This window comes from Bidens hawaiensis, unplaced genomic scaffold (assembly GCF_021521415.1).
Source record: "Bidens hawaiensis isolate Kalapana, Puna unplaced genomic scaffold, B.hawaiensis_p1.1 tig00008796_1, whole genome shotgun sequence".
Lineage (NCBI taxonomy): Eukaryota > Viridiplantae > Streptophyta > Magnoliopsida > Asterales > Asteraceae > Bidens > Bidens hawaiensis.
In genome coordinates this window covers 285,774-308,504 of record NW_027491634.1, presented here as the reverse complement: position 1 = coordinate 308,504, position 22,731 = coordinate 285,774, and the positions used below count along the sequence as shown (strand labels likewise).

Here is a 22,731-nt window from a genome sequence, read left to right as displayed (position 1 = left end):
CGATTTCTCTCTCTTCCGCATTAAATTCATCGCATTAATTGCGATTAGTATATAAAGGGGGAGAGGGTTCTTTGTAATCCACACTTTCACTCATCTCTTCATCTTCAAAACGATTTCCGGCGAATACTCATCTTTTTAGTCGAGCATTCCCTTGAAATCGTTTTCTTCTTTCTGCAAGATGTCTTCACGTGATCTCGAGTCTACAGCCGATGACAAGAGTACTGCTGGCGAGTGCCAGTGTGCTCTGCCTGTCGATCTGTATCAGTACGTCGTCAGGAAGTTCATGCTCGAGTCTCTCGAGCCTGAGTTTCCTGAACCCCACCACACGGTGTACGATGCCCCAGAGGCAAGATCGGGGTATATGCTGCATTCTTTGTTTATGGGAATCTTAGGTTCCCATTGACAAAGTTTGTTTACCGTGTCCTTGAGAGGCACGGTGTGCACCTGACCGAGGTGCATCCGATGGCGATTGCCAAGGTTCGCCACTTCGAGTGGGTGTGCCGGATTCTGGGCATTGAGCCCTATGTTGACCGCCTGATGACATTCTACTCTTGGAGGTGCATCCAGGGGTATACTCTGATAACTCGGATTAAGGGTTTGAAGATTTGCGCAACCGAGCGCAGTCTTCGCTCGTGGAAGCGGGAGTTCTTCTACATCTCCGCTCGCGCCATCCCCCTTGCCATGAAATTCAAGAATGGGCAAGCACCTCCCAGCCTTCACGCCTCCAACTACCAGGAGGCGGAATGGTTCTCGAAGATATCCCGAGTCCAATCTCCGGTTTACCGGTTTGCGGAGTCCGGGATGGTGATGCTGGGGATGAGCCGGGTGTGGAAGGATGCGGATGCGCATAAAATCCCAATCGTCCATGAATACGGTTCGAACTCTGTTCCTTACGGTATGCTCTGTTTCCTTTTGTTGATTTAGAATTTCTTCTAACTTCTTTCCTGTATATTTCAGAGGGGAACGACTTGCAGTCGCTCATGTACCCGCGGGAGGCTGACGGTCCCGCTCGGATGGGTACTCGCGCTCTAGACGAGAACGAGTTGCCCATCCTAGAACAAACGGCGGATCGGTTCGTGGAGGTCTATCCGCTAGGCCATGAGATCCTTAGCGCCAGGCGGCCAGGTAAGGCGCTATTCGACCCTCGACCCCTCAATGTTGAAACCTCTGCTGGAATTCCTCTAATCGTATGTTCTGATGAGGAATCCGCAGATGGTCCTCCGTTGGTGCGGAAGAAGAAGGCTGCCGGCGGGAAGGGGAAGGAGAAGGTGGTCTCCACTGCCGATCCGGCGCCTCGGTCTGATTCGGAGACCGAGAGCGAAGAGGTGGCGGGGAATCCCGGTGGTGATAAGACCGCCGCTCCGGAGGCTGCGACGATTGTCACCTCCGGAGAGCCAAGGATGACAACGGTGACCGGCGTGAAGAGGCCGGCTCCATCGGGTTCATCCCCGCCCGTCCGCACTTTCAGGCTCAAGAAAACCCGTAAGTACAAACTTCCTTTCTTTAACTTCATAGCTTAATATCATTAACACTTATCTTCTCTGTGCAGGCGTGGATGTTGACGCATTCCAGGGTGGAGCGCAGAGTATCCCTCCGCCCATGACGGTAGGCCTGGTCAGCCTACCTGAGGCGACGACCCAGGCGCCTGCGCCTGCTTCCGCTGGTTCAGTTGCTCACTCCTTTGAGCCGACTGTTCCAGCTGTGATGACGTCACCGCCGGCTGTGAGTGCTATTTTTACCGCATCTTTCACCGAGCCGGCGGTTACATTTTATGAATTATGTGAATGAGTTTTAATTAACTCTGATTTTATGAATTATGTGAATGAGTAAATCCAACCAGCAAGAAAGTAGGGCACCCGGGTAGGGGGCTTTACAAATTATTGATGAATAACTTATGTGGTTACGGTCTAAGATCAATATGAGTATTAAAATTGGTTATTATACGAGATTAACAGGTGTATTGGAGGTTTCCGGCTACCGGAGTACCTGCCGAAAATACGTGAGGAAGGTGGGGGGGGGGGGGGCTGGGAAGGTTTGTTATATTATTATTATTTTAAATTAATTTAAACTCTAACTCTCCTTGTTTCAGATGTTTTAAGATAGGAATAAAAGTTTAGTTACAAATCAGTCCTCAACTTTGAAATTGTGTTAATATAGAAATGTAAGTTATAAGTCTTGAAATTGTGTTAATTTACACTCTAGCTCTCCATGTTTCACGATTTACAATGAATAAGAAATATATTGAAATGTTAAAACGATTCGTTTTAACAAATGCAAGTTCAAATAAACAATAATGAATGCCACGTGAAACGAAGCTTGAGAACATTTTAATATATATATATATACAAAACCTAAAATTCAAAATGGGTCGGACTTTCGAGTTTGAAAAGTAATGAATGCTACAATTTTACATATGATTTATGTAACATTTCGGATTTTCCAAACCCGTATTCGTTTACGAACGAAACATTTTTAGACCTTTATTATTATTGAAAATCAAGTGTTTATAAATAATTAAGTTTATAATGTTCACTTTAGGCCCATTATTCTTTATATGTTGTTCAAATCTTAAACTATGCATAAAAAGTTCGTTAAATGACCTAAATCCAAACTATAGGGACTAAAGTTGATAGGGCTGGCAATTTATACACGAGACACGAATACACGACACGTACTTGCACGTCCTTAACAGGTAACAGTAAGGCCTTAACAGGTTTCGTGTACTAAACAGGTAGACACGAATTTACCTGTTAATTTTCGTGTCTAAACAGGTAAAATACCTGTTTACCTGTAAGTACCTGGTTAAATTTTTATAATTAAATATATATATAATATTATAATGATAAACTATTCTTAATTTCTTATCCCCAAACGGCCAAACCCTAACAAGTAACAACTCACGTTGCCAATTTTCCACGTTCCGTTGCCGCCACCACATTCAGATTCACGAACAAACCTCTCCGGTGATTCCCTCGCCGCCGCCGCCCCTCTCCGGTGATTCCCTCGCCGCCGCCGCCGCCGCCCCTCTCTGCCCGCTGGTGATTCCTCCGCTACCACCACTTCCTCACCGGACTTTCTCTTCTCCGCTGTCACGCCGGTGCTTCCTCTTACTTGGTAAGTTATTAATCTTTACCTACCTATTATTCATCTAGTTTTTAGATTCATATTAGGATTCATATTATTATTTTGTTGCAATTTAGGAATGAGATTAGTTTTCATGATACACATAATCTAATCTAACTTTCTAACTATTAAGTATTGATGTGAATTATAGGGCTGTTTCAATTGGTTATTTGGTTTTGAACTTTTGATTGCTCACATTTGTTGGTTTTTACTATTTAGGTAATTATGAGTGACCCACAAAAGAAGGCGGAGAAGACGAAGGATAAGAAAGCCAAAACAACGGTATGTTTGTTTATTCAACTATACTTATTTTGGTTTAAGTTTGCTTTTTTTTTTTGTGTAACTTTATGTATTTTTTTTCTTTATTGATTCTAGATGGAGAGTGATTGTATAAAAATTGATTTAGAAGATGAATCCTCAATGGATATGGATGTGGATGATGAGGTTCACTTGGTGGAGGAAGAAGATATAGACGATACTAAATCAGGGTCAAAGAGAAAACAACATGACAGAAAAGAGAGATCTCCTGTGTGGAATTACTTCATCAAGCATACAAAGAAAAAAGTAGGAAAAAAGGTTCCAACCGAGTGCAAGAAATGCCATCATGTTATGATATATCATAGTGGGCAAGGTACGGGTAATCATACGAAACACTTAAGAAGCTGCTATGGTGCTGCTTATAAAGATATTGGTCAAATGCTTTTAAATAGTGACATGAAGTTAAAGTCGTCTTCTTTTTCTAACAAGACGTTTCGTGAGAAGCTTATAGATGCTATTGTGATGCATGAATTACCTTTGTCATTTGTTGAGTATAAGGCCTTTAAAGATTTGTTTAAGTACTTGCAGCCCGATGTGAATATTCCCTCTAGAAATACCGTAAAATCTAATTTAGTGCAAAAGTTTAAGAGAGAAAAGGAAAAGATGAAAGCCATTATTATGGAATCACCTGGGAGGTTATGCTTAACTGGAGATTTATGGACTTCTATTACTACTGATGGGTATTTAGCAAATACAGTTCATTATATTGATAAACATTGGGTTTTGCAAAAGAGAGTTTTATCATTTTCTTTCATGCCACCACCTCATACTGGTGTTGCCTTATGTGAAAAGGTGTTTTCTATTCTAGGAGAGTGGGGTATAGAAAAAAAAATATTTAGTGTGACATTGGATAATGCATCTTCTAATGATGCTTTCATTAGGCTTCTAAGAGAACAGTTGAATACAAAATCACCACTTGTTTATAAGGGTGCTTTTTTTCACTTGAGATGTTGTGCCCATATTTTGAACTTGATTGTGCAAGATGGGCTAAAGGGAATTGATGATTGTGTTTACAAAGTAAGAGAGAGTATCAAGTATGTGAAAGGTTCACAACAAAGGAGGGAAAAGTTTTTGGAATGTGTTGAGTTGTGTTCAATTAAAAAACAAAAGGGGTTAAGGCAAGATGTTGTTACTAGGTGGAATTCCACATTTTTAATGCTTGATGGTGCCCTTTATTATCGACGTGCATTTAGCCATTTAGAATTGAGTGATTCTAATTATAAGGAATGTCCAGTTGCATTAGAGTGGGATAGGATTGAAAACATATGTTCTTTTCTTGAAGTATTTTATGAGGTGACAAATGTTTTTTCGGGTACCAAATATCCTACTGCAAACTTGTACTATCCACATGTTTTTTTGGCTTATTTGACTCTGTATGATGGGATGAATTCAGAAGATGGGTATATAAAAAATATGGCAAACTTGATGATGGGGAAGTTTCAGAAATATTGGTCTGATTTTAGTCTTACATTAGCCATAGCTGTGGTTTTGGATCCTAGATACAAGTTGCATTTTATTGATTGGAGTTATTCAAAAGTTTATGGAGATCAAAGTAGTGAATATACGCATGTTGATCAGTTATTGCATTCTACTTTTCATGAATATGCCATTGCCAATGTGGGTGAGAATACAAGGGATGAGTCAACACCTGCTTCAGATGCTAGCCAAGGTGCTAAGGACACAAGTGGTGTTTCAACATATGGAGTGAGTGCAAGACTTAAGGTAGTTTTTTTGTTTGTTCATTTATTTGTTTTATGTATATTGTCTTTTGTTTATTAACTAACTAATTTTTTATTAATATGTTTTAGGATTTTGATAAATTTCAAAGTAAAGATTTTACAACTAACCAAAAGTCAGAACTGCAATTGTACTTAAAAGAGTCAAGAGTTGATAGGAACTCAGAACTTGATGTGTTGGCTTTTTGGAAACCCAATGAGTTAAGATATCCCATACTAGCGAGGATGGCAAGAGACTTTTTGACTATTCCGGTATCTACTGTGGCATCGGAGTCGACATTTAGTGCAAGTGGAAGAGTGATTACCGAACATCGAAGTTCACTTAATAAAGCTACTGTTGAGGCTCTAGTATGCACAAAAGATTGATTACATGGAGATTTTTGTAATGTCCATCTTTGCTTGATTTTTATAAGTTTTATACATGGTATTATATTGATTTTATAATGTATGTGTTTGTTTGTACTTTGTAGGTTCTAAAAAAGTTAGTGTAGAAGAGCTCACTGAAGATATAATGGCGCTTGACATTAGTTGTGAATCAAATGCTTCAAACTCGGTGAACAATCCTAAGGTACCAACTCCAAACGCTTCAAGTAGTGTTGCCCATTAAAAAGAATGAACAATCCTAAGGTACCCCACTCAAAAACTTTCTAGTAATGTTGCTTGATAAAACTATATGAATATGCCCAATTGTCCATATGATTAATATGACTAATTGACTATACTTATTTTGTGTGTAGGTTTGATTGTTTGCTTGTTTGGAATTGAAGATTTGAGAAGAAAGACCAATTGGATCTTGGAAGTTTGGAACTTGATGTTGTTTGATTAGAATTTGGATGCTTTATTTTAAGAATTTTATGAACTTTCAACGACTTTTGTTTGCTTTTTATTGTTTGCTTCTATGGTTTTTTGTCTTAAAATTGTTAAGGATCATGGATTTATGTTTTATTTTAAGACTTTTATGAACTTTTGACGACTTTTATTTCCCTAAACAAGTTGTCAAATATATGTTACTAAACAGCTCTTATCGTGTATTACAAGTATTAACAGGTTCGTGTTCGTGTTTAGGATACAGGTACACGAAAAGTTTTCGTGTTGTGTACAGGTATACCCATTTCGTGTTCGTGTCTTATCATGTACGGGTATACACGATATGCCAGCCCTAAAAGTTGACAAATGATGATATTTTCATCCTTTTGGCCGGAACACCACGTGGTGGGGTGGCCTATGGGCTACCTGTACAGCTCATTTCGTTTATTATTGTTTCCTAGTTCGTTTTTGGCCCGAGATCGCTTATTTTAGGACATAATCGAGTGTTTTAAGACCCAAGAAGACTAATATATCTTAGATACATGTCTATACTCATTAACCCTTGATCAAGAATGAAATTTACTGGTTATAATGTTGATTTGATCATTAAAGGCCCATCTAGTTCTAAAACGAGTAAGTTACCATATTTAGTTCGATTTAATGTATCCTATATAAACATATCATTATTTCTCTACCACAAATCATCCCTAAACCCTAATTCACAATTCCTAGCCGTCACCTACCTCCAACCTTCATCATCTTCTTCGGTTTTTGCATTATTGTTGAAGATACACTAATAAACGGTTGACTTTGCTTATGCATCGACCTTTGACTTCCGTTTCTCATCGATCCTTTCACTTTCCAGGTAAGTTGTAAACATAGGAAACATTCATATATATTCCCTAGTCAATAACCTTCAATCAATTTTGGTGGTTGAAGGGTATTGACTGGTCAATTCGTTTAAAACTCGTTAAAGGGCAAAATAGTCAACAAGTTTGACTATCCGTTTTCTCATACTTCTGGTTGGATTCAACGTTCGGTCCAGAAGACTTTTATTCTCGTAACTTGATTTTAAGGCTATTGACCGAAACCCGACTTCCGAATCGCTGTTCGGATTCTGGTCAGTACCACCTCGCTTAAACGTTTAATTCAACATAACTAGAGTTCTACTCATCCGTTTGGATTGATTCCAGCGGCATTAAGTTCGTTTTTATTTATAGTTTCATATCACAAAGTTTCAGGTTCTGATTAGTTAGCTCGTTTGATGCGTATTGAACGACTCGCTTATCTGTTTACTCGTTTATTCTTAGTTATATTCACTTGCCTTCCATCTAAGGTGAGTTTGATCATTCCCCTTTTTATCTACTGTTTTCAAATGTTTTGGGGACATATGCGTACTTATTCGTATTTTCTATCTATATATATACACAAAATCGCCAATATAATCATTGTGTGAATATCAGTTGAATGCTATTTGCTATTTGCTACATGTTTAATTGTTTACTTGTTATCGTTCGGAGAGGTCCAACATATCCCCTTGTAAAGGGTTATCATTAGTATGATCATACACTCGTCTTAGTAACCGGAGCCCGATTTGCTTGGCAAAGGTAAAACGACAACCTTAGTCATTGTAATCAATGCCCGATTCGCTTGGCAACGATTTCATTGGCACACACAATTTGGTTATATGCATGATTGTTATGATTTGATTGATTATTATCACATGGTTGGTTTGCGCATTTATCATTTATCAACTATATATATATATATGCTATTATTTAAGGTTGTGTCAAATTGGTGATCATCTCACTCAACATATTTGTTGACAAAAAAACTCCATTTTCTACGCATATACAGGTTGCCTGAAGATTGAAGTTGGAAACGTAGACAAGACCTTAGGATATAATCAAGATAATCGTTATATGAACTCATATATTGTGTATTTGAATTGTTTTGTATATTTGGATATTGTGTGTAATATTTGTAAATAATTAATTAGATATTGTCATTTATATTTATGATAGTATCTTCGAGTTGTAAGCAATCGGATCACGCCCCGACATTTCCGCCTTAGGTTGGGGTGTGACAATTTACTAGCCAAACACATGGCTTGAATGGTTTTCAAAACATTGGATGCGTAAATGTAATCTACTCAGGCCATAAGTGCACGTATAGTTGCATCCAAGTTTATACACGTGTTACGGGTGAAAGGCCGTAACATGGCTAGTAATGAGACACCGTTGTAGGTAAACATAAAACTACGATCAATCTGAGTAAGAAGACTAGTGTGCTCCGTGGTTGTCCACTTGGGTGAAACAGTCTCGCTGAGTATGTAGATATACTAAGACAAATTACGATTGAACGTGTTTTAAATTCTTACCAACATAAAATACTTTGTGTCTGTTAATGTTATTCACCAGCTTTTAGCTAACGTATTATTTTAAACATTTCAGGTAATTAGTAGTAAATGATAAGGATAGTAGAGTAGCATGGAGGCAGCTCATTAGAGATATAGAAGGATCTGTGGGATCATTTTGTTAACCTCCTTGTAAAACATGATTATGTAAAAACAAGTATTTTATATTATCAAGGGTATTTAATTCCCTGTTTATATAAAGAAATATTTTATCAAAAGATATTTCTGCCGCAACAAAATAAACTCTGATATATTTTCAAAGCCGATACCAGCTATTGGTCATACGTTTAGGCCCCTATGGCCGGGTGTGACAGTACGATACTTCACATGGGACATATGTTGGCTTAACTCATATATAGGGACAGCAAGAAGAAATTTTCGAGTGTGTGGTGCTCGTAGACACTCAAAATCTACCTATGTATTAAAGCAACACAATTTTTTCACTTGTCATTCAATTAGACCTTCCACATAGGCTTCAAGTGTACAAGTTTCCATGTTTATAATTTTTCCTTCATGAATGATAAAATGAAAAATATGTTGTTGGTGGAAATTGAACTCAATACCTTACTTTTAAAATGTTTATGGCTTACCAACTCAACTAGGATTAATTGACGTTAGTCTTCTCTTTTTTTTAATTGGTATAAATTCACAATCTTTCATTTTATTATTTTTAAAATGCAAATACAAATTATTTTTACTAATCTATGTATTTTAGTAAATTATTTATATCTTATGAATCCATAAGATATGTTAATATGTATATTATTAAATTTAACCTTTTCATTTTACTTTTTAACAACCCGTGTATCACACGGGCTCTATTCTAGTATATTAATATTGTAGCAATGAACACATTCAAACAATTCAATTTTAACCAGGAAACAATAATTTAAAATAGTCAAGTTTCAAATTGACAGATCTAAACATGAATGTCAATCATCATAGGAATACGGGTTGCTCTAAGGCCTAAGGGTATACTCTAACGCTCATGGTGTTAAAGCTGAGTTGACAAGGGTTAACGAGTGACATACCACTTCCCTCATGGGTTAAAGGACGTTAAATGCAATGTGGGGTTAAAATTCTAACAGGCTTTAAAATTATCTACATACACCCACACAATAATTTAATAATCAATCTAATCTAACTATACTATTAAAGCAACACAAGTTGTCCACATGATATTTAACTAGGCACCCCACATAGAATGTCAAGTAGATGTCATGTCACTATTTCCTATTATATTATGACCCATGACTCGTTTTTCTATTATAACCCATGACCCGTAAGGCTTTGTAAAATTTTGAAAAAATATATTGTTGTGTGACACGGGTTTCGAACCCAAGACCTCATGTTTCAATGTTTCAGACCAAATGTGCTTACCAATTCCACTAAAACGGTAATTGTGTTTGATTTCTTGACTTAACATATATAAATGTGATTTCTCTTCAAGTACAAAACCAAAATTATTTTTAATTGTTAACATTTTCATAATTCACAATATGACATCGTTTTCTCATATCTCTTTAACCCAACCATTTAAGATTGTTCATCGTCTATCTTTTTATTTTAAAATATAATATATTTTTATCTATTTTATTTTACAACAAAACCTTAGTATTTGTAAATTTAGTTTTTAAATATATGACAACATTTTGGTATAAATATGATTTGGTTTTTAACTTAAAATTATAGTGCATAATATATCAAAAACTTAATTAAAAAAAGTCATAAATAATAATTATTATATGAAACAATTGAATTTTCGTATTACATCTAATAATTTTTATTTTTATTATATTTTTCACCAGTATAGAAAACGAGCTCTAACCTAGTATTAATTATTTAGGGACATATGCTTGGCTAACCTATTTATGAATTAGATATAATTTTTTTATTGTGTGATATTAATATTAATTCTAACTTCTTTTCCACGTTAAGTACATCATGGATATTCGTGCTGGCATCAATTCAAACATTCATTTTATATTTGATTGCTAAATTCCAAGCAATGATTGCAACTGCTTCACCCCACAAACTCTGTAATCTTGTTTTTTTCTTGACGGTGTAGAAATTTTTGGCAATGTCGCGTTGATTTGCTAGCTGGATATTGCATAAAGACTTTTTGATTCTTAGACGAAATCCTCATCCGATTCATATAAATTATGTCGGTTTTTAGCAATCCGTTATTAAAGATGCGTTGCTTTTCTTGCATAAAACTTTGCTCCAAAGATGTCAAAAACTACGATGATGATGATATGACATCCATTGAAGTTGCAGGTTTGAAATTTGACAATTGAAACTGTGAAGGGGTCAATCGTATATACACACACCGTCTGATATCTAATGTCACACCACCAATTGACCACTGCCACCGGTGAAATCAGATGGGCGTGGTGTAGTTATAACATGAACCAATTGTAAATCATACATAATACATTACATTTGATGCGTTATAGTTTGCAGTTTAATTTGATTTCTTCATGGGTTTTGGTACTTACAGATGAAAGGGGAAGTATAAGTAAGGATATTGCAGGTAAGCACACAATTCAGCCTTCAGATTATTATTAATATTATTGAAATCTTTGAAGTGATTTCATGTTGTGTTGTTGTATAGATAAGAAAGGGTTCAGTAGTCAGAGGGCTAATGAAGCACATTGTTTTACGCTTAACGAGCTCATTATCGCTACAGACAGTTTCAAGGATCATAATATGATTGGAGTTGGTGGATTTGGAAGGGTTTATAAAGGCCAATTAGAATCACGGGAAGTAAGTTATATAGTTATTCTTAAGATGATTATAAGCATTTTGTTTATATGACATGGGATTAATTGTTGAATATTATGAACAGACGGTTGCCGTAAAGAAGCTTAACCTCAACGGTTTTCAAGGGAACCAGGAGTTTGTTGTGGAGGTCTTTATGTTGAGTTTGTTGCGCCATTCAAACCTTGTTACTTTGGCAGGTTATTGTGCACATGGAGATCAAAGACTGTTGGTATATGAGTACATGCCCCTTGGTAGTCTAGAAAATCATCTTTTTGGTAAGTTTTATTGATATAATTGTTTTCTTTTAAGTGCTAATTGCTAAATATGATTGTTATACGAACTAATCACATTTGGATCTAGTCAGTTAGCATAGAACTTTTGCATTATATCAATCCATGCATTGGGTCTAGTTGTGATTTTTAGGTGATTTTGGGTATTAATTTGTTAACACTTTGATGTATTTGTCACATCCAGTAAATCCTATGTCCCTAAATTCACATTTTTTTCCTTATATTAACATAATATGTTTAATTTCCAGATCTTGAGCCTGATCAAGAGCCAATCGATTGGCACACGAGACTAAAAATTGTTGTTGGTGCAGCTCGTGGCCTCGAGTACCTCCATTGCAAGGCAAATCCACCTGTAATTCATCGCGATTTAAAGTCTTCAAACATATTATTGGACAATGACTTCAATCCAAAGCTTTCAGATTTTGGAATTGCTAAACTAGGCCCGGTTGGCGATAACACTCATGTGTCAACACGTGTTATAGGTACATATGGTTATTGTGCTCCGGAGTATGCATTGAGTGGAAAGTTAACTACAAAGTCTGATATATATAGTTTTGGTGTCATTTTGTTGGAGTTGGTTACTGGTCGTAGGGCTATAGATTTGACTAAGAAGCCTGAAGAGCAAGATTTAGTTTCTTGGGTGAGTTGCCCTTTCTTTCTTATCGCGGGTCTGGTCAAACTTCAGCTTAAAACATACCATTTTTCTCACGGCTCAAGTAGAAACTGCATTATTGTAATAATAAGTTAATAACTAGGAGTGGGCATAGAAAGAAACGATTCGAAATCGAAAAAAAACAGAATGAAAACTAAACCTACAGTTTGGTTTATGTTTTTGTAAAAACCGAAACTTTCAACTCGATTTTGGTTTTGCATGTAGTAAAAAACCGAACATAATTTGTAGATTTACATTTTTTTTTATTTTTACATTTAAATAAATTGTAAAAAATTAATAAATAGCATAACCAAAATTTTTAGCTCAAATGTATAATGATAATCAATGGGTTATTGAAGAGGTAGGGTACTAAATCCACCCAAGCGTCAAAGCGCTATCACAGGCGCCAAGGTGAAACCAGTCAAGCGCCAAACATTCCCTGACACCTCTGGAAATGTAGCGCCAAAGATCTTCACATGCATGGTACAAAAATGAAGTATCTAAATGAAAAGGACGCCTAGCCAATAAGGGAATGACAACACATGGATAATAGTACAACATAGTACAAATGTCACCATCAGTCAACTGCTTTACCCACCAGCCTGCCAAGCGCACGTGGGTGTTCCGCGATTGATGGAATTCCTAACACCGCAGGCGGCCCATACCTTCTCTCCTCATATCCGGCTATAAATAGAACTCACACCTCAACGGTAAGTAGAGGGGGAAATCTTAGAGCGCGAAAACTCACTAGTGCTTCGCGATTATAATTTATCACCCATCAATACTGATTATCATGCCAGATGGTGGTTACGAGAAGACCCCCCCTCTTCCCTTCTCGTAACGAGCTCACGATATTTTGTTTTGCAGGTGCTCATACGCAGATTAACCGGATTACATATAACCCATCGTGGGAAAGACTAGACATCAACCTTGGGGACAAGCGATTAGACCGAGGGTTGAACTAGTGTTTCTTCATTGGCGTCATCCGTGCTTTTGCTAGAACTAGCTTCATCTAAACTCTCTATGCTTCGCAATTAAGATGAGTGGGAAAGCATCCACCCCGGCGGCTAGCCAAGCGTCGACCGTCCAACAAAGGGGAAACACAGCTCTAGACACCATTATGACGAACCAGGATGACATTGTTAACACGACGAACCAGCCACCAAACTTCACCGTAATGGCTAGCACCAGGTTCCGTCCCAGAAATCAACCACAAAGCTCACTACCACCAAACATGATTGAATGTTGGGAACCTGAGCAGGAAAAGTTGATGGCAAAGACGCAACAGAGATTCTCGTCAGGAGTCCAACCGAGAACTCTGTTCGCGGGAGCATCAAGCAGTAACAACGAGGACGAGCACGAAGAAGAAGAAAATGAATCTGCCCCGCGCCGGCGCCGCGCTTCCGGCACCCGGTGATTGCCTTAGAGCAATATCATCTCCAACCCTAGAGGAAATGCTTGCTTGAGATGGCTCTAGTAATTTCCTTAGCTTCTGCACACCATCTTCTTCCTTGGCATGCTGAGTGATGGTCGATAAAATGGGGAATGACAAGGCATCATATTCCTCCTACGCAGCCCAGTACTCTGCTTTGACGTCAACATCACGAAGTGTATAGAGGTCTAGAGGAATCTGATCTTGCACATACTTAAGTTCCTCTTGGAACCCCGCCTTGTGCCCCACTTGCTACGCTGTCGTCACAAGGCGCCCAACGCTCTTCGTTATGGCCTCGTCGACTATGATACGTTGGGCAACCTAGACAAGTTAAAATAAAAGGTCAGCATAAGGAAGAAATACAAGGCACGGGTTAAAACGCAAAATATTAACTGACCTTGCGAATGGAATGCTTCAATAGCCTGTCAGGATCGTTGGCAAGCCCGGAGCTCTGAACCGTCAAGTTCTCAATGGTTTGCTCATGAGTCGCCAAGGCGTTAGTGAGCTTGCCTGCATCCGACTTCCGGACCGCCGCCTCGGTCTCCAATTCCTCAACCCGCTTACGCAGATCGGTGTTCTCCTGCTCATGCTTGGTGGCGGCCTCTTACGTAACCTGAGCGCGACCGCGTGCCTCAGCAAGATCCTCATTTGACTTCTTGCACGTGGCCTAAAAATATTTATAGCGCTCAACGCGCTCATGGACAGATTCCGCCAAAATCTGTCTCTATTTTCTTCTGCAACTCCTTAGCAGCAGCAAGAGCATGGCGGTAATCTGCTGCCTCTCAACCAGCCTTCCAGGCGGTACCCTCAAATTTCTTCAACTGAAGTTCCAAATCTCTTCTGGCGGCATCATAATCCATACGCTCAGCGTGAAGAGTGCGGTTCTCACGAATAAGCTCGGCCAAACCAAAGAGCTCCCGGACGACATTGGATGTGACGTCAGTGGATAGGTCATCACGGGGTTGGAACAAACGAGCTATGTGTTCCCCGGGAGGGAATCAATGCTCCAAAAAATTGGTGCAGATGACCGGGTCTTTAAACTCAGTGCCGCGAGGGATATTTTGTCACACCCCGACTCAGGGCCTAGGAGCGTGACTATCAATTGGTACTTATTTTGTAAATATATCAGAGTTGCGGGTTTATTTTAGCGGAAGACTTTATAAAATATTAATTTACATTGAAAACTTACTCGGGAATTAAATACCCGAGTATTGGATACAAAATATTGTTTTATATTAATATTCAAAATTGAGCCATCTTGTAACGCGACCATATATCTCCATAACTCTAATCCTTGTCTAATTGCTACCTGCACTTAATTACCTGCAACGGTTGGGAAAAATATGTCAGCGATGAATTGGTGAAACGTTGACTGACTCTAAAATAATTTATAACAGTCGCTAAATACAAATATAGTTTCCGTTTCACAATCTCAGCAAGAATGCTGGTCATTCTCGGGATTTGTACCACTGTCCTACACACACAATTCAAGAGTTCCCCGAGTTACATAGCCCCTGTTTGGAGACAGCATTCCCCGAACAATGTGACCCTAATTGGAGAACCGGTTATGACTGACTTGGTTTTGCATGCCAATTGGTCCGTTATGTATGGATCCAGACACATGTGTAACCGGTTTGAGTTGCTTTTTATTTTCTATTTTATATTGTAACGATTTTAGAGATATGTAATCTCGTGCAAAAATTTATCGGACTCTTTGCAATAAACAACCTGTTTACTACAAGAGTAAAAACTGTACTGCCTGTAAAAGGTTTAACGTATTCATCTATGATTGTCAGTTCGGTATCGTTTGGAAACCTTTTCTATCTGTATGTTGTTAACCTATATTTGAAATAAGTTTGCATAAATACCGTGACTGTGTTTCTTGATTAATCTGCAGACCTTAGGTCTGATTTAACCTTGGTAGAGTTATAGTCGTTTTATGAAAATATAGTTGTATTTACACATGACATTTGGAATAGCATGCTTTGGCTTAATAGGTTCTATCACGTTGGTAAGTTTCTCCAGGTAAGTAAACGGGTCCCGCGGTTGATTGTGATTTGTACGAATTGCTTTTCCTTAGACAAGAAACTTACTACTAATTATATCCCCCTTACAATTACTACATGCCCGTCAATACATATAGTTTTGATAACATTACTTCATATAAAAGTAATGCCATTTACTTTGCAAAAAAATTATTTAGAAATCATTTAAAGTTAACGACTATACTCTTGATTAGGTCTTAAATAACTATATAATGAAGTAACTTAGGCATAATCCCTACCTTAAACGATCACTCGAGAATGAGAACAAGAAAAGATCAGCAACTCGTCGGTAAAACTTTGCTAAATAAGGCCGTTAGACGTTAGCAGAGCTTCGGAACTTCGTTTCTTGCGCAAACTTCGAGAAAACAAGCAGTCGGAAAGCCGGGAAGCTTAGGGCATGGAATTCTAGGTTAAGTATGTGTAATGGAAAGTGTTTTGGGATGATTTGAGCTCAACCCGTAGCTGCCCTATTTATAGTCGATTTTAACTTCCTTCACGCCGCACAAAGGACAAGATTCTCCGCCGTTCACATCGCGTGAAGCAATATCATGACACGTGGCCTGTACAATCTTGCCACATGTTGACACGTGGTTGGAGATGTGTATCAGATTACTTAACGTGGTTTCGCGTAGCGCGAAGGGCTGCTTCGCGTCGCGTGAAACATCATCATCTCGGTTTCTGTTCCGCAACTTCCGCCATTTCATGTAGCGCGAAATAGATTAACTTTCTGCTTCGCGTAGCGCGAATAACTTAAAAATCAAAATTTTCATTTTTGGCCCTTTATCTTTCAGAATAGACGTTTTTAGCCCAAACTTAGATGGGGTATTTTCATGGTGTTACATATTTCATCGGGGCGAATACAGCTGGTTAGCCTCGATGGAATCACCTGGGCTCACAACTTTTGACCCCCTCCCTCCGGCATCTGCGCCACTTCACCACCAAGGTTCTCAAAAACCTACCGGTCACAACTGTCCCAATATCAATAAAGGGCATCTAGACAATTTCGTCCCCGTCAAGGACGAGGTCCTTAGCTTTACCCGACGTATCAAACAAACAGTGAGGAAGAGAAGTTTGACCCCTCACCCCCTCAGTCGGTTGTTCTACTTGAACCTCAGATGACTTAGCCAGAGTCTTCGTCAAAGGTTGTGTTGTTGCCGCCGTGGTTTCGACCTCAGGCGGATTAACCACTCCTGTCATCATGCGCTGCGTAGCCGCCATGGTCTTGGCCTCAGAAGAATGCACCACTTCTGTCGTCACAGACGAACTAAATGGATCCACCCTAGGCTGGCCCTTAGATGATTTGCCTACACTTGCCTTCATCGGCATTGGCGAAGAGAACAATGCATCAGTAGATGTCTCAGTGTTTTTCTACACCTCCTCTTCCACTAGCTTCTATGAAAGAAAAAAAGTGGCTAGGAAAAAAGCATTAGAGGCAAAAAGAGATAAAGGAAAGAAACAAAAATATCATACTTGGCGAAGTAAAGGGGCTAGGAAACTTGACGAACCTGACAAGTCGAGGTTTCTTAAACAAGGGATCCTCTTCTTCTTCAGTATCACCTGGCGTGGGCGCCATATGGTGTGGAAAAGTGAGCGCCTTGGCGCCCACGGCAGATCCGCCTGACAAAGCCAAAGACACCGTGGTAACCCCAACAGTTCCAGGCTGAAAGACTGAAGGCGGTATCCAACAGTACCTGTGCTGGCGGTTGGGAGTAAAACGACAATAGTGGCAAGGTCGTCGCTGGCTTTTGGGAGTGACCTGGTGTTGTCCCGGTGACACTGGACATAGTGGTGGAGGACGCACACGAGAAATAAAAGGGGACGTCAGAGATGACGACTTCGTCATCATCATTGTCTTTGAAGGGACCGACCTTGGCACCCTTCGAGGATACATCCATCTTTACGTCGCTGCCTTGGGGCTCCTTATAAGGGTGAGTAAACGGTCTTACCCCCAATACCCGACCCGAACCCGATTAATGGCATTCTCAAGACCCGGGAACTGACCCTTTGTAAATAACCGGGACTCACGGGTGTTACCCGGTTTATGCTCAGGACCCGGTAACCGACCCTATTGTAATATAACTAGGTCTGATCGGTTCGGGTTTTGCGGGGCGTACCCGGTTTATGGTCACCCCTAGCTCCTTAGCCCCGCGAGAGCTAAGGCGGATGACATGAGACCGTTTACCTGTAGAACGGACAATCATTAATATACCATTGCAGGAACTAAAAAAAAAGAAAAGGGAAGAATATTAAACCCCCCTCGTGGGTCGGGAAAACTCACAGGTCGCGACAGCGGAGGTAGTGCCTCGCCCCGCGGGAGCAGGAAACACAAAATTCTTTGCCGTCCTGGTAAGGATCGGCTCCTCTCGCGAACCCAATGCTCGGCGATACAACGTCTTCACACCATCAGGCGCCGGCTGCAGCAAGAACAGTTTATCCTCCATCTCTACAAAGCAAATATGTTAGCATGTCGAAGTGAGGTAAAAATAACGTAAACATTTGGAAGGGGTAATAGATTACCCTGCCCGCCATTCTTGATGATCGGAACCTGCATCGCATCCTCCCATATGCGACTCATCCCAAAGAGCACCAGCGCTCGCTCAGGATACATATGGAGTGGGGAAATGTTGCCCTTCAAAGTATTAAACTAGTCCGCGCTGGAATACGAACTAGTTTGGGCTCCGGCAACTCCTTCCCTTTTACAAACTACATTGCATGGGGAATCACACGCTCAGATATGTAGAGGAAGATACTCTTCCACTCGTGGAGACTCTTTGGCGCGTCCCCAGCAATCGCCTCGGCTCCAGACCGGGTGTACAAATTGTACCAACCCTTGGAGTTCCTCCATTGGTAGAAAGCTACCAACTTGTCAGCTGTAGGGGTTATCCCTAGACAGTGACAAGTGAACTTGAAATGCGGAGGTGCACCATCCCGAGTGGATGAACTTGGGTTAGATGCAACCCAAACACATCCAAAAACTCCAGCAGAAAGCGAGTGATTGGCAACCCGAAGGTTTCCAATCGAGAAAAACTCCTTGTACATGGCAATATTGCCAGCCGGAGGATTCCTCGCAGTCCTGCTAGGAGCTGGCAGCTCCGACTCAACTATAATAGGTGACAACCCCGTTGAATTCGGCACGTGACATCCGACATCCAACGATATTAATCGTAAGAGGCTTACGCTGCCACTTCTCCTTCTCTGATTAAGAAGGACCAGCCATCAAATGTAGGGTGAAGAAGATTTCAGGAAAACATTCGCCGGAGAAGATGAATATTTGCCGGAAATCTTAGGGAAGAAGGAAAGTGTGAAGAAAAAATGGAGAGGGCTCATCTTTATATACACTCGCAATTAATAGGGTGGAAGCGATTTCGAGAAGTGGCAGACTGGTGGTCCAATCAGAAGACGCCACTTATAGGGGACACATTAACAAATGTGTTATAGCTGGGCGTGCCACCGGGATTCTCGCCCACGCACCTGACACAGGCGAAAAGTTGCCTGTAGAACGTAACTGTCGTCACATGTCCCATCATCCACTCGCCCTTATCACTTCCACCAATAATTTTGAATCTTCCCGCCAAAATCCACGTGGTGATACATCCAAGCAAGTAAAAGATTTATGCACAAACACAACTGTAACCTGCCAAAGGAAGTTTTCCCATAACCTCCCGCTATGATGGCCCCCGCTAAAGGAAGGTTCTCCATAACCTCCCGCCATGATGGCCCCTCCCAAAGGAAGGTTCTCTATAGCCTCCCGCCAGGATGGGTCCCGCCAAAGGAATATTTCCCATAACCTCCCATCAAGATGGGTCCCGCCAATGGAAAGTTTCCCATAAACTCCCGCCAGGATGGTCCCGCCAAAGGAAGGTTCTCCATAACCTTCTGTCAAGCTTGTCCCTGTCAAAGGAAGGGTACTAAAGAGGTAGGGTACTAAACCCACCCAAGCGCTAAAGCACTACCACATGTGCCAAAGTGAAACCGATCAAGCGCCAAACATTCCATGACACCTCGGGAATTGTATCGCCAAAGATCTTCACATGCATGGTACAAAAATGAAGTATTTTAATGAAAATGACGCCTAGCCAATAAGGGAATGACAACACATGGATAATAGTACAACATAGTACAAATGTCACAATCAGTCAACTGTTTTACCCACCAGCCTGCCAAGCGCACATGGGTGTTCCGCGATTGATGGAATTCCTAACACCGCAGGTGACCCGTCCCTTCTCTCCTCCTATCCGGCTATAAATAGCACTCACACCTCAACGGTAAATAGATGGGGAAATCTTAGAGCGAGAACACTCACTAGTGCGTCGCGATTATAATTTATCACCCATCAATACTGATTCTCACGCTGGAGGGTGGTTATGAGAAGACACCCCTCTTCCCTTCTCGTAACGAATGGTGTCCTGTTTTGCAAGTGCTCACACTCAAATTAGTCAGATTACGTATATTTCATCGTGGGAAAGACTAGGCATCAACCTTGGGGATAAGCGATTAGACCAAGAGTTGAACTTGTGTTTCTTCGGTTATTATTAACTAAAAGATTTAGGTTCAAATTCATTATTTTAGACCATTTTTTTGCTAAAGTATTCAAGTTTAAATGGCAAAACCGAATAAACTGATCCGAACTTAAAAAACAAAATCGAAATGAAATACGGTTTAGTTTATGTGTTTGTAAAAACCAATTTTTTCAGTTCGAATTTGGTTTGGTTTTGCATGTAAATCAAAGTTATACATTTTTTTATTGTAAATAACTTATAAGACCTCAATAAACAGTGTAACAATTTTTTTTAGCCCAAATGTGTAATATTAGTTGATTATTCATTAACAAAAAAATTTATGTCCAACTTCACTATTTTGGGTCGTTTTTCGTCCAGGAATTTTCAAGCTCAAATAGCAAAACCAAAACTGAACTGAACCTAAAACAAAATCAAAAGATATGATTTACTTATAACTTAAAAATAAAAATGAAAATCGATAAATCCGGGTGAGTTTTTTTGGTCTCTTTACAAGGAAAAAACAAAACCTAATTATTTTAGCCATAACGTATAATAATCAATTGGCTATGAATTAATGAAAAGATTTAGGCCCAAATTCATTATTTTGGGCCAATATTTTTACCCATTTTTTTAAAATTCAAATGGCAAAACCCAAAAAACATAAGCCGTATAATTTTCAAAATCTTAAGAAAACCGAAAATACAGTTTTTGGTCCGTATTTAGCACAAACTCAACCCTAATCGACCAATACACACTTATTATTAATTATTGATAACTAAACTTAGACTTTTGGTGACGTTTGACCCACTCAAAAGTAAATGGGCCAAAGTTGTTCGTTTCATTGAAGTTTTGAATTTATGTAGTCTCATCCCTTGAAGTTTTGAATTTATGCAGTCTCGTCCCTTTTTGAGAGACCGTAAGAAGTTTGGTAAATTGGTGGACCCGCTACTGCATGGTCAAATCTCAGCACGTTCAGTGCACCTTGTGGTCTCAATAACTGCAATGTGTCTTCAAGATGAAGCAAAATTCCGCCCCTTGATTAGTGATATCGTTGTTGCATTCGAGTTGTTAGCTTCTAAAGCAGAAACTTTTGAAAACCATAGAAGTTTGACTGTTGGCTCGCAACCATCACCCTCAAGGCAAGATGAATACCGTGCTCGTGACCTGTCTACATGACTTTTTTTTGTTGCTAATGAGCTTGTATTACCATACATAAATTAATTTTGCCAAAAAGATTTGCTACAAACTTAAAGTAATATTACTCTTGGATATCTAAAAAAAAAGTGATGCTCTATTCACTTGCATATCTGGAAAAAAAAAAAGAAATATCAAGAAATATTACTCTTGGATGCACACAATGATATCATTTGCATAACTCTGTCCAATTTTGAATTCAAATTAAGATTAAGATTGAAAACTGGTTCAGGTTATTTGATTATTTATGAGTCTTTCTGCAACATAAACACATTAAAACGCTATCTTTTCTTTTACCCACACAAATCAGTTTTAAAACGCTATATCAAACACCCCTCTTAGACCATCCGTAGTGGAGCGTTTTGGGCTCCAAAACTCCCCATACACTCCCCCCCCCCCCCCCGCGGAGTTTTGGACCAAGTTTTCGGTTGGATAGTTTTGTACAACGCTCTTTTGTGAGAGAAAAGGGGAAAAATGTAATGATTGCAGAAGAGTTTGAGGCCTTTTACCACTACGCTTTTTGCAAAACTCTCTATTGCTGACTAGGACGTCACGTATCGCATAACGCCTTGTGTGAAAAATGTCACACCCCAACCTAAGGCGGAAATGCGGGGCGTGAGCATGATTGCTCATAGCTCGAGGTAACTATCATGCAATAATATGACAATACTTAATAATAAATTTTATTTCATTTAAAAACATAATATCCATAAATAGCAAAGCAATTCAAATATAGCAACCAAATCCATAACAATAAAAATAAAAATCCAAATAACTTAATGTAATTGTTCTTGATAAATATTCCTAAGGTCTCAATCTAGCAATCCAATACTCCAAGTCTTCAGTTTAAACGATAACCTACATATACGTAGAAAATACAATAGGTTTGTCAACAAATATGTTGAGTGAGCAAGTCATTGGTTTTTCAATGATATGTAAATATATGAAAAGTAGCAAAACGTAAATAAAGTGGTAAATAAACCAAACCAATGAGCAAATAAAGTGTCAAGCGAACCGCTGCCAAGCGAATCGGGCGCCGGTTAAAACTAGACGGTCGTATGATCATACTGTAATGAGAATATGGTGGACCTCTCCGAATGCGCAAATTAAACAAGTAATCAAATAGCATTTATATCTAGCGATTCACACACAATATAACGTTTGCTAATGATTAAGATATGTATAATATCAAATACTATAAGTACGTATATGCCCCCAAAACGTTTGAAAATGTGTGAAAATGGGGGAATGACAAACTCACATATGATGCCTCTAGAACTCGTGAATCTTTTGGGCGAATGTCAGGTCGTTTCTGGGCATCAAATGCACCTGGAAATTCAACCAAACTAAACATTAATGAAATCCTTGGAAGTGGGAAAAAGAATCAACGAAATCAGGGTTCGTTTGGTACCTTAAACAGGATGACAAAGTAAAAGTATCACTGCAGTATCGGTTC

The 22,731-nt window shown here is 39.4% G+C and overlaps 2 protein-coding genes across 2 annotated transcripts; both read left to right on the top strand.

The window, feature by feature from the left end:
* Positions 1 to 3,543: 3,543 nt before the first annotated feature.
* Positions 3,544 to 5,547, top strand: LOC143529977 (zinc finger BED domain-containing protein RICESLEEPER 2-like). The gene is made up of 2 exons (XM_077025640.1): positions 3,544 to 5,163; positions 5,250 to 5,547. The coding sequence occupies exons 1-2, from the start codon at positions 3,544 to 3,546 to the stop codon at positions 5,541 to 5,543; spliced, it is 1,914 nt and encodes a 637-aa protein (XP_076881755.1). The 3' UTR covers positions 5,544 to 5,547.
* Positions 5,548 to 10,592: 5,045 nt separating this feature from the next.
* LOC143529937 (putative serine/threonine-protein kinase PBL21) lies at positions 10,593 to 21,257 on the top strand. The gene is made up of 6 exons (XM_077025613.1): positions 10,593 to 10,677; positions 10,901 to 10,933; positions 11,015 to 11,166; positions 11,249 to 11,438; positions 11,702 to 12,093; positions 20,976 to 21,257. Exons 1-6 carry the CDS (start codon positions 10,593 to 10,595, stop codon positions 21,255 to 21,257), a joined length of 1,134 nt encoding a protein of 377 aa, XP_076881728.1.
* The last annotated feature ends 1,474 nt before the right edge of the window (positions 21,258 to 22,731 follow it).